The 15,756-nt window shown below is 35.5% G+C and overlaps 1 protein-coding gene across 1 annotated transcript in view; it reads right to left on the bottom strand.

Moving 5' to 3' along the window:
• Nucleotides 1-3,079: 3,079 nt before the first annotated feature.
• The window catches only part of LOC132547556 (ARF GTPase-activating protein GIT1-like), a 28,003-nt gene continuing 15,326 nt past the window's right edge, over nucleotides 3,080-15,756 (bottom strand). The window contains exons 2-12 of the mRNA XM_060211329.1: nucleotides 12,554-12,687; nucleotides 10,412-10,524; nucleotides 9,690-9,789; nucleotides 9,000-9,086; nucleotides 8,135-8,265; nucleotides 6,960-7,054; nucleotides 6,492-6,537; nucleotides 5,870-5,921; nucleotides 5,252-5,324; nucleotides 4,868-4,965; nucleotides 3,080-3,235 (exon numbers count right to left, since the gene is read on the bottom strand). Of these exons, the coding sequence (XP_060067312.1) occupies nucleotides 3,080-3,235; nucleotides 4,868-4,965; nucleotides 5,252-5,324; nucleotides 5,870-5,921; nucleotides 6,492-6,537; nucleotides 6,960-7,054; nucleotides 8,135-8,265; nucleotides 9,000-9,086; nucleotides 9,690-9,789; nucleotides 10,412-10,524; nucleotides 12,554-12,687 (1,085 nt within the window). The remainder of the gene's footprint in view (nucleotides 3,236-4,867; nucleotides 4,966-5,251; nucleotides 5,325-5,869; nucleotides 5,922-6,491; nucleotides 6,538-6,959; nucleotides 7,055-8,134; nucleotides 8,266-8,999; nucleotides 9,087-9,689; nucleotides 9,790-10,411; nucleotides 10,525-12,553; nucleotides 12,688-15,756) is intronic.

Here is a 15,756-nt window from a genome sequence, read left to right on the forward strand (position 1 = left end):
GGTGCCTATCCTTTGATAAGTTTCTGCAGTAACAGTCATACAGGAGATTAATAAAAACACACGGATTACTGCCGTTTGAGTAGGTAATTTTTAGGGGTTTTCCTACCTTTGAGCATCCTGAGGACAGAATTGAAACTAGAACCATATCAGGTTTGTATGTGAAAAGAAAATACATATTTAATATGAGCGTTTTGGAGGTTTTCCAGCCATCTACAAGAAACTATGTTTTAACAGCATTGCAGTCTGTATATTTGTAAGTTGGATTTATCATCCAATGAAGAGCTAAGGTAACCTTAGGAAGGAGTCTTCTAGAAACTAGCCAGTAGCTACCTCACCGAACATCATACAGAGCTAGCTGGTGGCAACCTCAGTGAACAACCTACACAACTAGCTGGTGGCTAATCAATAAACAACATACAGAGCTAGCTGGTGGCTATCTCACTGAACAACACACACAACAAGCTGGTGGCTACTTTAGTGAACAACATACAGAACTAGCTTGTGGCTTCCTCACTGAACAACATACACAACTAGCTGGTGGCTACCTCACTGAACAACATACAGAACTAGCTGGTGGCTACCTCACTGAACAACATACACAACTAGCTGGTGGCTACTTCAATGAACAACATACAGAACTAGCTGGTGGCTACCTCACTGAACAACATATAGAACTAGCTGGTGGCTACCTCACTGAACAACATATAGAACTAACTGGTGGCTACCTCACTGAACAACATACAGAACTAGCTGGTGGCTACCTCACTGAACAACACACATATCTAGCTGGTGGCTACCTCACTGAACAACACACATATCTAGCTGGTGGCTACCTCACTGAACAACATACAGAACTAGCTGGTGGCTACCTTACTGAACAACATACAGAACTAGCTGGTGGCTACCTTACTGAACAACATACAGAACTAGCTGGTGGCTACCTCACTGAACAACATACAGAACTAGCTGGTGGCTACCTCACTGAACAACATACAGAACTAGCTGGTGGCTACCTTACTGAACAACATATAGAACTAGCTGGTGTATACCTCACTGAACAACATATAGAACTAGCTGGTGGTTACCTCACTGAACAACATACACAACTAACTGGTGGCTACCTCGATGAACAACATACAGAGCTAGCTGGTGGCTACCTTACTGAACAACATACAGAACTAGCTGGTGGCTACCTTACTGAACAACATATAGAACTAGCTGGTGGCTACCTCAATGAACAACATATAGAACTAGCTGGTGGTTACCTCACTGAACAACATACACAACTAACTGGTGGCTACCTCGATGAACAACATACAGAGCTAGCTGGTGGCTACCTCAATGAACAACATACACAACTAGCTGGTGGCTACCTCGATGAACAACATACAGAGCTAGCTGGTGGCTACCTCAATGAACAACATATAGAACTAGCTGGTGGCTACCTCACTGAACAACATACAGAACTAGTTGATGGCTACCTTACTGAACAGCATATAGAACTAGCTGGTGGCTACCTCACTGAACATCATACAGAACTAGCTGGTGGCAACCTCACTGAACAACATACACAACTAGCTGGTGGCTACCTCACTGAACATCACACAGAACTAGCTTGTGGCAACCTCACTGAACAACATACAGAACTAGCTGGTGGCTACCTTACTGAACAACATACAGAACTAGCTGGTGGCTACCTTACTGAACAACATACAGAGCTAGCTTGTGGCTACCTCACTGAACAACATACAGAACTAGCTGGTGGCTACCTTACTGAACAACATACAAAACTAGCTGGTGGCTACCTCACTGAACAACTCACAGAACTAGCTTGTGGCAACCTCACTGAACAACATACAGAGCTAGCTGGTGACTACTTCACTGAACAACATACACAACTAGCTGGTGACTACTTCACTGAACAACATACAAAGCTAGCTAAGAGTGATAACCATAATTACATATGCTTTCATCTGGATTAAATAGATATCAAAATGATTTTTTTTTTTTTTTTTGATTCCCCAGTTTATATACTCTCTGTTTGTGCCATCATAAACACAGTTATGGTTCATGTCTGGAGCGCATAAATCTCTTTTCCTAGGTTTTAACACATTGCTTTATGTCAGATACACATTGTTCTGACATGACTGTGATATTGGTGCTATTTCTATATATATATATATACAAATGATGTTTACCCTATTCTTGCCATTCTTTCAAACTATTATTATATTTGTTTTAGACATGCAGATTATTACCAGAGAAATCATCTGGATTTTTTTTTGTAATATCTTAAATTATCTAATAATAAAGCAATAAAATTTAATGAGTTGCATTGTGTATTATGAGTTTTATAACAAGCATATATCACTTTATTGGTACAATACTAACAGAGTTGTCTCCCTTCTTACCAAATATCTAATGGATCATATGTCCTTTACAATTATGTTTACACTATAACATGAAGCCTTGTAAAATGACTTCATTCCGATTGGCCTGTTGAGAAATTGTATATTTGTTTCACTCTCTTGGACTAAATTTTCCCAAGCTATACAAATTGATCAATTCAGAATTTTAACTCATATTAAATGTATTTGATGTACTTTTTAATCTGAAATTCTATACCAAAGTACACAGAATTAACATTTCTAAAATTTAATGTCAAAAATGAAACAAGTGATAATCCAGACATGTAACTATACAATCAAGATTAGCTATGATAACAATATCAACCCAGAAAATATTGGCTTAACTTGGGCTTTGACAATAGACAGAAGGATGGGCTTAGGGAAAATTGAAATGTTCATCAAGAGAATGACTGACTTGGGGTTTTGACACCATATGGAAAGATGTGTATCCAGGAATGTGAAATGGGACATGAAACTAGTTGGTAGTAACCAAGGATGAAAACAGAATGATCTACCCTACTGTTTAATTTCTGTGATCATTTTTCAAAAAATAAAATACGAAAAATAAAAACAGTTTTAATGATGACTGTGTTCTATTCATGTTTATCGTTTCACAATACCATCACTGATGTTACTGATAGGAATATGAAATCTATGTGGTTGGCGTCATCCTAAAGGATAGGGAAGAAGTTATTGTAACTTTGCTTACCTTTAGGTGTTTGTACAGGGGACATGACTCCAGTCTGTCGTCGTTTGGCATCATTTAAAATATCTATCACTAATGTAGCAAATTCTCGTCCGTTGAATCTGGCAAGTTTCTGACGACCCTGTTGACAGCATATGAAGAAGTTCTCAGACCATAATAAAGAAATATTAAATATAAAGATCTATATGGCTTTTAACATTTCACCATCAGATGTATAAATAAACAGTGGGTTAAAAATTTAACTTAAAGCTGGAAAGTTCTCATTCATGTCAGTAAATTTAACATGTGATGAAAACAAACAAAAACAAGGAAAAAAATCCACAAAAATCACATGTAAGGGTACTAGACAGATCAGGTGAGATAGAAAAATCTAGGATAGGTATTAGGTGGGATATCCCGATCTGAGGTGTGACAAATAATAGGTCAAAACATTTAGGTTTCGATATTATACAATATTTCACAGGTACATACATATAGGTTTGGTGGTCATACAAGATTTCACAGGTCCATACATATAGGTTTGGTGGTCATACAAGATTTCACAAGTCCATACATATAGGTTTGGTGGTCATACAAGATTTCACAGGTCCATACATATAGGTTTGGTGGTCATACAAGATTTCACAAGTCCATACATATAGGTTTGGTGGTCATACAAGATTTCACAGGTCCAAACATATAGGTTTGGTGGTCATACAAGATTTCACAAGTCCATACATATAGGTTTGGTGGTCATACAAGATTTCACAGGTCCATACATATAGGTTTGGTTACAAGATTTCACAAGGTCAGTCAATATCCATTTACTTTTATTAAAGAGAAGCCTCACACTTTCATTTCAAACATGGTCCATTTCACAGGTCCATACATATAGGGTTTGTGGTCATACAAGATTTCACAGGTCCATACATATAGGTTTGATGGTAATACAAGATTTCACAGGTCCATACATACAGGTTTGGTGGTCATACAAGATTTCACAGGTCCATACATATAGGTTTGGCGGTCATACAAGATTTCACAGGTCCATACATATAGGTTTGGCGGTCATTCAAGATTTCACAGGTCCATACATACAGGTTTGTGGTCATACAAGATTTCACAGGTCCATACATACAGGTTTGGTGGTCATACAAGATTTTACAGGTCCATACATACAGGTTTGGTGGTCATACAAGATTTCACAGGTCCATACATATAGGTTTGGTGGTCATACAAGATTTCACAGGTCCATACATATAGGTTTGGTGGTCATACAAGATTTCACAGGTCCAAGCTCACTCAGTCAATATCCATTTACTTTTATTAAAGAGAAGCCTCACACTTCCATTTTCCTTTTGTTGTATCAGATTTGTTGTCCAGATGTGGATATTTCTAAGTATGTAGGGGAAATGCACATGAGGGACATATGAACACAAAACCTGACATCCTAAGCAAACAGTGCTATATTTACATTTAACTATAACTAAAGGTAAATACAGCACCGTTAACTGAGGATGTCGAGTTGTGTTGTGATTGAAACTCTACATTCAAGATAATAGTAATTACCAAAATATACTTCTGATATGTGTAGGTAGATTGCTCATGTTTCATACAGTAATTTAAAAATATTTTCAATAAAATCAAAATTTATTACTTAATCTAATCATTTCAATAATAAGGAGATCAATATAAGTTTATTTATTAACTCATTTTTTAAAATTTTTTTTCGCAATACTTAACAAAATTAGAGAAACGATAGAATTTATTTTACCTGGTTTCTTGTGGCAGAGAAGTCTGGATTTAGGGGAAGAAATGGTACGCCCTGTCTGTCACTGACTATGGACGCATTTTCATGGGCAGCGGTCCAATCTGACAATAAAACAACACAGGATACAGTGTGTTTATTAATGAAACTTAATTCATAAAAAACTTTGTCCAAAAATTGTTCAACAAGCATGGAAATCATGTGTGCTAGAACTGTATGTGATTACAATGTTTAAAAGAGAAGTGTAAATCCACATTATGTAAATGTTGTGCATATGATTTAATTTTAGATCCCTGAAAAATATTTCAAGAATATCAAAATGATTAATTGAATATTTGGTTAAAAATATGCTTTAGAGAGAAACTGAACTAAAACGATTTGTAAACTTACGTTCATCATTTTCTCGGCGATCTACTTCATCATATACATCCATTGCTAATTCTTCAAATAAATGATTGGGTAACTGGAAAGAAAGATTTCAAACTGAAGTCTCATGTCACATCACTTATGCTGTCCTCTATTCATTAAAACAAGAAAAATCATGGGGAATCCAAATACTTCGAAGTGTTCCCTGTATAGGAGTCAGCATCATTGTCTGCTTTTGACCAAATATTGCTGAAATATGCTTCACATAGTTTAACATAAGTCAAAGCTGTATCATCAGTGGGTCTAATACTTATTGTATGTTCAAACAAAACTACTAGTTTAATGTCTTCTGAAGTTTGAACAAAATTCAACTAGAAATCATACATTTTGGTGATCAAGCCTTTCAGCTAATATTTCAACATTTTTAAAATCATCACATTACGATTGAAATTTTTTTTTACACATACACAGTAAGCACATCAGCCATCATCAGTTCAACACTTTAACCGAACAAAATCTTTTGTCATACAATGGCTTTACATTTGTATATTAACAAGAAGAGATTCTCATGCTTATATTTCTATTCTTGTGTGTAATCATTCCAATAAGTTGCTTTCTACCAACAAAAAGTTAAATACTTACTGCTTGTAATTTTTTCTTTGCTTGTTTGGCTAATTCTGACATATCTAAAGTACTGTAAACAGAAAATTAAACAATGGATTTAGTATATGACATACAAAACAAAGCTAAGTAATTCAACACAAATATTCTCACAATTTTAAATAATTCAAAAAGTAATTACTTGACATGTTTCATCAAAAATATCCAACAAAATACAACATCCAATTTTGCCTGAATTCATTCAATGTGGTGATCTTAAGGATAAGTAAAACTCAGATAAGACAATCTAGAATTCCAATGTAGTGTTTTGTTTTTGTTTTTTTTTTTTTTTTTTTTTTTTTAAATTTACACTGAAGGAATTTATAGACTGCTTGTTTGGGGCACAGAAACAAACAATAATACTTCACATCACACAAGGATTAATGTTTTCGCATATATTGAGATTCCATTTTTTTTTGGAAAAAAAAATTTCAAAAGTTTTTTTTTTATTGAGATTTTTCAATATTGGATATCAACAGAAGAGATAATATACATGAACAGATTGTACTAAAGTGTAACACTGTGAATAATGATACAAGAAGGTGCATATTTTTTTTTGGATTGGTCTTTCAGACACTTCAGAAGAGAGAATTTGATAACTTACTTATCGGCCATTTCTGGGATGATGAAATGACAGCCATTTCTATGGTCTACAAAACAGCCAAACAACATAGCATCAATGCAAGTAATACATCAGAGAATGTTTCCATAGATTTAACAGTTTTAAAAAAAATTGTATTTTCAGAAAACAATTTTTTTTCATTTTCTGTGATCATTTAAGTAGATTTATCTTTCATTACACTTCAAAGAAAACTACCATATGTATGATTAGCATACATTTAGGGTTTTTTTTTCTTAATTGAAAATTTTCATTTTGATTGTCTTTCATATGGGTTTAATAACAAAGTTTTATTTTCTGATGTCTGGTACAGGGATCCTCAAACCTATCAACGTTTTTCTGTACAACACACCTGGTTATCTGTTATTGCTTTTCAGGTAATTTGTATGTATTACAAAATAAACCTAAATCAATGGCAGTATCATGGCATACTTACTGATACAGACAGCTTACCTGGTTTGCGTTTACAGAGGTAATATGCGAGGCGATCTGTGAGTTCATACTGGCATTCTATTAACCTATCAGCTAAGTCTTTATGTCCCTCCGTTCTGTAGAAAAACAACAAAATCTCAACAACAAAACAACTTTCTCTATTGATCTCTTGACTAAACTAAGTCTTTATGTCCCTCCGTTCTGAAGAAAAACAACAAAATCTCAACAACAAAAAAACTTTCTGTTGATCTCTTGACTAAGCTAAGTCTTTATGTCACTCCGTTCTGTAGAAATATCACAAGTTATCAACAACCAAGACAACCCTCTTTTAACTTGTTGGCCAAGTTATCAACAACCAAGACAACCCTCTTTTAACTTGTTGGCCAAGTTATCAACAACCAAGACAACCCTCTTTTAACTTGTCGGCCAAGTTATCAACAACCAAGACAACCCTCTTTTAACTTGTCGGCCAAGTTATCAACAACCAAGACAACCCTCTTTTAACTTGTCGGCCAAGTTATCAACAACCAAGACAACCCTCTTTTAACTTGTCAGCCAAGTTATCAACAACCAAGACAACCTTCTTTTAACTTGTTGGCCAAGTTATCAACAACCAAGACAACCCTCTTTTAACTTGTTGGCCAAGTTATCAACAACCAAGACAACCCTCTTTTAACTTGTTGGCCAAGCTATCAACAACCAAGACAACCCTCTTTTAACTTGTTGGCCAAGTTATCAACAACCAAGACAACCCTCTTTTAACTTGTCGGCCAAGTTATCAACAACCAAGACAACCCTCTTTTAACTTGTCGGCCAAGTTATCAACAACCAAGACAACCCTCTTTTAACTTGTTGGCCAAGTTATCAACAACCAAGACAACCCTCTTTTAACCTGTTGGCCAAGTTATCAACAACCAAGACAACCCTCTTTTAACTTGTTGGCCAAGTTATCAACAACCAAGACAACCCTATTTTAACTTGTTTGCTAAGTCAACAACAACATTCCAGTCTTTACATCATGCTTTTATTTGTAGAATACTTTCTGTTAATGCCATTTTTCTTAACTCTTTAACAAAGATTAATATACAAAATTACTACAGATAAAGCAAGTTATCAATTCTTCACAACCAACATTGGGGAAAAATCCCAGAATTAACTGCCTGGAATACATTAAGATTATTAGCTGATAAACGTACCTTGCGTGGTCTATAGGTGTTTTTCCGTTGGCATCATATGCACCTGGGTCTGCCCCATATATGACTAGTAGTTCTCCTTGGAGAGGCTGCCCACTCTGAGCAGCCACGTGTAGAGGACAATTTCCCTTCTCCTACAAAACAGACAAGCTTTATATGTAAAAAAGGAGGGTACATTTCTCTGACATGCAAAACACACTGATTACTGAGAAATATGTTCATTATATCTAACACAAAAAAAAAATTATTAATTAGCAGACATCAAAGCGGATTTCAGTCTTATATTTATCTAATTTGAAATTCTTCTCTCATATTTTATTTAGAATTATCAAAGACCTGAAATATTTCTATAGAAGGAAACCAAACAATTGTTTTGATACAGATCAAGTGACAGTAACCATGTCACTGTAAATGGAGACACATCATTCACCTTGATGTGCTTCAATTGTGCCTTCTTTTAAATCCATGTGACCAGTTGTTTGGTAATAAAGTAAGGGCGGACCTACCAATCTGTTTTAGCTTTCTGACAAGCTTTGACATAAATCTTTTTGAGTTTGATATCAATATTGGAAAAATCTGTTCCAGTTTATCCCTGAAATGTTATTTTAATGTGCCAACTTGCCAGTATGTCTACATAAATGAACAAGCCACCGGTGGCCATGAAAGAAGGGAAATAAAAATAAACAGAATCTTGTAATTGTGTTTTCAGAATATGTACACCTAAGTCATTCATCATTGTTAGAAATTGAAAGGAAACATTCATCAGTTCCAGTTGTTCCCATCACACCCTTAAGTAAGATTCTTCAACACGTCTGAAGTCCTTTTTTCGATATCTTTTCACCTAATACCATTACAATGAAACACTTACGGGATGGAAGTAGTTAGGATCGGCACCTTTTGACAGAAGTCTGAGGCAGGTCTCCAGGTTGTTTGTTCGTACACATGAGTGAAGTTGCTGTAAATAATAAAAGTATCCTTATGATGACATTTTATAGGCCATGTATTTAGGCATGTTATGTGATAATATTGATTGTCCAGAGGGGCCCCTTAGCACATTTCCTCAAACTCACCATAGACTAAAAAGTAAACCGACTTGTCTCCACAATTATGAACTTCACAATTTGTGTCTCACAAATTTTCAGTAATAAATTTTAATGAAACATAATCAGCCATGCTGATAATTGCTGTGTATCACCCCTATCTTAATTTGCAACATTTTATTTTCATTACCTTGTTTTAATCCTCAAATTTGCCAAAATGCATTGCATGTGAAAGAAAATTAAGTTAAATTCTTAAATATTTAAACGACATTTTTGCAAATGCTTCTGTAAAAAGGATATGGGGGTGGGAGCTCATTATTTGTCATACCTCAGTGCAACTTAATAACAGCTCTTATATCAACTTTTTATCAATTTTGAGAATTGGATATATTTTCAAGGTCACCCAGAGCAGTAAGTCATCAAAGTTTCTGTTTGTTCATAAATAGTAGCCCAGCTCTATCTCAGGAGACCTTTCCACAGGTCACACCTGTACATCATACTCAGATAGACATACTCACCTTGCTAAGATCGTCGATAGAGTTGACCTCCCCATCTTTCTGTTTGTTGATGAACTGTACAAATTGATATTTTGATCGGATGAATTCAGCTTTAATTGGACTGAAATCAAACAAAAGTATTTGCAGTGAGAAAAATGGAAAAAAATCTATGTCTGAAAAAACATCCAAGAACATTTGCTAAGTCTCATATGGCATTTGAAATATCTCAAGTAAAACTGTAAAATCGTTAATTTTTCCTCAGAGGGGAGGGAGATGGGGTATTTTCAATTAACTCATGGATAACCTAAATCAGCAAATTTATATTTCCATGAAATAATTAACAGTTAAAGGTTCACATGAAAAAGCACCAGTGGATTTTGCCAAAAAAATATTTAACCACAAAATTAAGAGCCAAAAGAACTGTAAATGTTCAGAAAAGCAAAAATTTGAGCCTCATGAAATTATATTTTTAGTTATTTATTTAATGGGCTTAACACCTTCTATTACAAAATTTCGACATACCAGACAAAAGTAAATGACTTTATGGTAATTGTTCACCAAGATCACCAATAAAACTCATTTAAAACTACAGGTTTAATATATATACAGGTACAGGTATTTTTCAAAAAAGGCCTCTTGATCACATTCTGAGAAGTGTTGATGGTAAATGATTTGCAGAAGCAATATGAATCGTCATGTAAATATAAAACAGTTCCGTTTTAAAAATGGATCAGTTGACTTACTGTACTTGATCGCGTGGTGTGGGTTTTTTCTTTCCGTGTTTACTCTGTGATGGATCAAGTAACGAATGTTCCCAAATACTGTTGGCTCCATGGCTGGCCAGGTGCTGGACCATCTGTTGAAAAGAACTTCATTTCTAAGTTTACACAACATACACACACTGACCTACATTTTGTTTATATAGCAATCTTTAATGCTTACACCAAAGAAAGCCACCAAATACATGTAATACCAGGACAGGAAACAGCAAAATGGTCTTCCTTTTTTACACCAGGATCACCAGCCATTTCTTAAAAGTAGATTTATTTTTCTTAATTTCTCTTCCTGTATTAAATACAAACTCACGACGAAGAAGTTTTGGCCAAGGATTATCTCATAGTAAACATTTGGTTTTGTGAGTGAAATTACATATTCAACTATGAAAGGCCAAATTCAAGAGAACTATTTTCACAGCAAGAATCACCATTTTTACCATTTTTAAAGATGCACAATCAAACATTTCTGAAATCTGTTACACAGTTTAAGCGAGTCATGACTTCACAAAGCAAACCTGACTTGTCTCATTCTCTCACATTTTAGTCTGAAAAACGATTATATTGTCAATGTAGCATAAGCCTCTTCCAGAATACCTGATCTTATTCTCCTTGTACTTTTTCCAGAGTCTCTCTGTAAATCTTTCTTTGTTGATATTTTGCTGTAGTTTATATTTTAATTACAATTCTCCAGACATATCATAATTACAGCACGGAGATCAGTTGTGTTCCATTGGCCTTTAGTGAGAGACTGATGAGGCTAAATAATAAGTCATATCAATGTCATATTTACAGTCAGGAGAGTGGTACTCTATGGCTCTTAGTGAGCGACTGGAGAGGTCACACAAAGGTCATATCGATGTCATATTTACAGTCAGGAGAGCGGTACTCTATGGCTCCTAGTGAGAGACTGGAGAGGTCACACAAAGGTCATATCAATGTCATATTTACAGTCAGGAGAGCGGTACTCTATGGCTCTTAGTGAGAGACTGGAGAGGTCACACAAAGGTCATATCAATGTCATATTTACAGTCAGGAGAGTGGTACTCTATGGCTCCTAGTGAGAGACTGGAGAGGTCACACAAAGGTCATATCAATGTCATATTTACAGTCAGGAGAGTGGTACTCTATGGCTCCTAGTGAGAGACTGGAGAGGTCACACAAAGGTCATATCTATGTCATATTTACAGTCAGGAGAGCGGTACTCTATGGCTCTTAGTGAGAGAATGGAGAGGTCACACAAAGGTCATATCAATGTCATATTTACAGTCAGGAGAGCGGTACTCTATGGCTCTTAGTGAGAGACTGGAGAGGTCACACAAAGGTCATATCGATGTCATATTTACAGTCAGGAGAGCGGTACTCTATGGCTCCTAGTGAGAGACTGGAGAGGTCACACAAAGGTCATAGCGATGTCATATTTACAGTCAGGAGAGCGGTACTCTATGGCTCTTATTGAGAGACTGGAGAGGTCACACAAAGGTCATATCGATGTCATATTTACAGTCAGGAGAGCTGGAGAGGTCACACAAAGGTCATATCAATGTCATATTTACAGTCAGGAGAGCGGTACTATGGCTCTTAGTGAGAGACTGGAGAGGTCACACTCATATTTACAGTCAGGAGAGCGGTACTCTATGGCTCTTAGTGAGAGACTGGAGAGGTCACACAAAGGTCATATCGATGTCATATTTATAGTCAGGAGAGCGGTACTCTATGGCTCTTAGTGAGAGACTGGAGAGGTCACACAAAGGTCATATCGATGTCATATTTACAGTCAGAAGAGTGGTACTCTATGGCTCTTATTGAGAGACTGGAGAGGTCACACAAAGGTCATATCGATGTCATATTTACAGTCAGGAGAGTGGTACTCTATGGCTCCTAGTGAGAGACTGGAGAGGTCACACAAAGGTCATATCGATGTCATGAAACTGTCATGAGAATAGTGTCTTAAAGAGACATATACAGGTATACATAACTGCCAGGAGAGCGGGGCTCCAACGTTGCTTGGTAAAAAAATTGAGAGGTCATACGAAGGTCAAATCAATGTCCATTGGCCCTTGGTGAGAGACATCAGAGGTCGTATGAAAGTCATATCAATGTTATACTTACAGCCAGTAGAGTGGTACTCCATTGGCCCTTGGTGATAGACTTGACTTGTGAGATGTGACGCCCCAGGGACCTGTGAACACTGCAGCATTCATCACAAATAAATATTCCACGATTGATAGAGGCCCATGTCGGATCTGAAAAAACAAAGATGAAATATCTTAATGCACTGAATTTATAAAGCGTTATCAATTAAGGTTTTAATTTGCAGTGACAGGACATTCTACATTTGACTATAGATACCAGGATGTAAGTAATTTTAATACTGAATGACATCAAATTTTTTCAGGGACTTTTCTTTGAGGTTATATGCTGTTTTGAATCATTTGCTGGTATAAACATCTGCTAAGACCTGTAAATAAAATAGTGATAAAGTATATCAAGTATATTTTGTGATCATATTCTCGGTTTGACAGATAACCCAGATACAACAAACATACAACAAACATTCTATGTTAAACAATATTGTAACAACAGCAGCAACATGTTTCAGGGAAAAAGAATCAGGCCAAGAAACATTTTCCAACAGGAAACTTTTGTTACTAGACAATTTCTATAACAATAAATATATCATTAACAGGATCTTTCTCTAGCTTCAGGCTAACTGAGGGTTAGACTTAAGGGAATCTCCAGGAGAAGTGCGGATATTTCTGTTGGATGGGTTAGAAAAGTAACTGTATTCCTACAAAGATTAGTTGGGAGAGCATTTGATCATTACATTTATAAAGAAATGACCATATATGGAATCGTGTACACATATGATTGTAAGTATCCAGTGTTTTATTTCAAACTGGTGCTACAGCTGGTTAACCTTAAACAATACACACATAAAGGAAAGCCCTTGAAAACTAAGGATAAACTTCCCTCCCAAATTTAAAAAATTTGGGAGGGAAGTTTGTGACCTCACTCTGGTGTAATGGGGAACATTGTATCTAAATGTCCTCAAATCAACCACATCAGGATAATTACTTATATCATCTTTAAATATATACTCTTTATCATGATAGAAGAATCAATCTAAGTCTTTTTTCTCCACATGTAAACAAGCAACATGTTATACAGTTATACCAGACAGCCAGAACATGTCAGCTTGAAGGATCATATCAGGCTTAAATATGTCACCTCATCAACCAACGTTAAGTGACATGTTGGCATACTCAGTAATATTCTAAGTAACAAATTTTATTTCTTTGTATTTTTTTTTAACATGGTCCATGTCAAAAGGAATAGTGAATAATGATATATATTTAATATCATCTGACCAAAATTATACTTTAAATCAATATTAAAAGTCTGTGAATTTCCCTTTTTTTTTTTTTTTTTTATACTTTTGATATTTTTGGGATACAAAGATGGGTGTAGGTACCATATTTGCATACTAAAGTTATGGTAATTATTACTGAAATGAAATTCCTATCTTGGATATATGAACTACCCCGATTGATAGAAAATACTGTAAATATCACCTCCTTTATTGTAACGATTTTCACTACTGGCAATGAAACTACCCCTTTTATTTCATAGAATATGTAAATATGTTACAACTACCCGTCCATTATACATGTAAAAACAATAATGAATGGTATCTCCCATCTTTGTTGTTCTTACACACATCTACCTATATAATGTACAGTGTAAGTAATTGTATTCTGTTGATTGACAGTTATCATTCAACATGTTTTAACTGATAATTTATCCTTTCTTCATTGATAATATGCCTGTAACCTGTTCTCTTTATATATTCCTTCCAATAAATTAAGAATGAAATTTAACCCCTTATAGTTACATCCCTATGCCAAGGCATTGTCGACAAGTATAGCTGTACTCCAATCTATTGTCTAGTAAACCACTACAGGAGTAACCCATGTCCAATGTAACTGCTTCCTGTAGTAGATAAAGCCATTCCCAAGTCTTAACTGTCCTGATCAGCACTCCTTCCACTACATCATCCACCTATTTAATGACACAGCTTGTTAAGCATGTTGGTATATAACCCACCCTCTCTCCCCATCCTCCCTTCTCACCAGCTGACCCCTCTCCCTCCCCCACCCCCAACATCATCTGCCTATATAATCATAACGCTTTATGTTTGGCTATGGTATATAACCCCTACACCATCTCGTTAAAGATTGGTGCTGCTGTGTGTTCCATCAGTATCTGATTACAAAACATACCCTGAGATGAACCACCTAGTAAGCATGGAAATGGACATCATCTTACCTACATGTACCACTCTTTTTTTTGCCCAATAGTTTGTTTTCATAAACCTAAAATCACATAACATTTTTTCCTCAATTTATTTTTACTCCTTGCATTATAATTTTCAGATACCAGATCAGAGTAAGAATAATTTTCATTTCTGATTTTTTGAAGAGAATTTAAATCATTCTTGAAATAATAAGTTGTAAGTTTGAGGTACAAAGATGTAGTCCAGTTGATATGATATCTCTATATGTGCCCATACAGAGTATCTCTTTACTACTATACCAGTTTAATCTAGGAACGACATTTTGCACCCTTTCTGTACTATTGATAGTGATACTTATATAAATAAGGCATCTAGTGTATTATCAGTGATAGAAATACACATTTCCTCCTGACAGATGGAGAAGGTGAAGGTCATAAGTTTAATATGTTATCACAGCGCTTCAAATATTTCTGGCACTAATTCGGAAAACGGCAGGTGTCATTCATCTCCCACGAGAGGTTTCCTTACAAGTCTTCAAGAGTTACACCCCTTCCACTCAAAAGCTGAAATTAAACTTGGGCAGGCAATCATAAATGAGGTGACAAAAAATGCAACTGCCCAACATGAGTTTTTTTCCCCCGAAAACCTCTATGTTATAGTACTGAGTAGGAGACAAAACTGTGAAATAGATTGCAATCTTGTTTATCTTTTTTTTCCTTATTTGACACAAATTGGAATGTAGCAGGCCTAAATCACGGCAAAATAAAGATTAAAAGAAATGAAGCAAGGCATTAAAAGGTATAGAAATCAATGTCAGCCCTGTTATAAATCTTAGCCTGTTTGATGGTTGAGTAAGAACACGGAAATCATTTATTACACTTATGTGACCTCTTGAATTCGGGAATAATCGTAAAAATGATTACTTGTAATAAAATGAAATCGATAAAGCTGAATGAATCAAATGGCAGTCTGAGGGACACTCGATAAAAAATATCTTGCCATATTTACACAATACCAT

This window comes from Ylistrum balloti, unplaced genomic scaffold (assembly GCF_031769215.1).
Source record: "Ylistrum balloti isolate Yb309-2 unplaced genomic scaffold, AGI_CSIRO_Ybal_v1 Utg369960, whole genome shotgun sequence".
In the NCBI taxonomy this organism is placed as follows: Eukaryota; Metazoa; Mollusca; class Bivalvia; order Pectinida; family Pectinidae; genus Ylistrum; species Ylistrum balloti.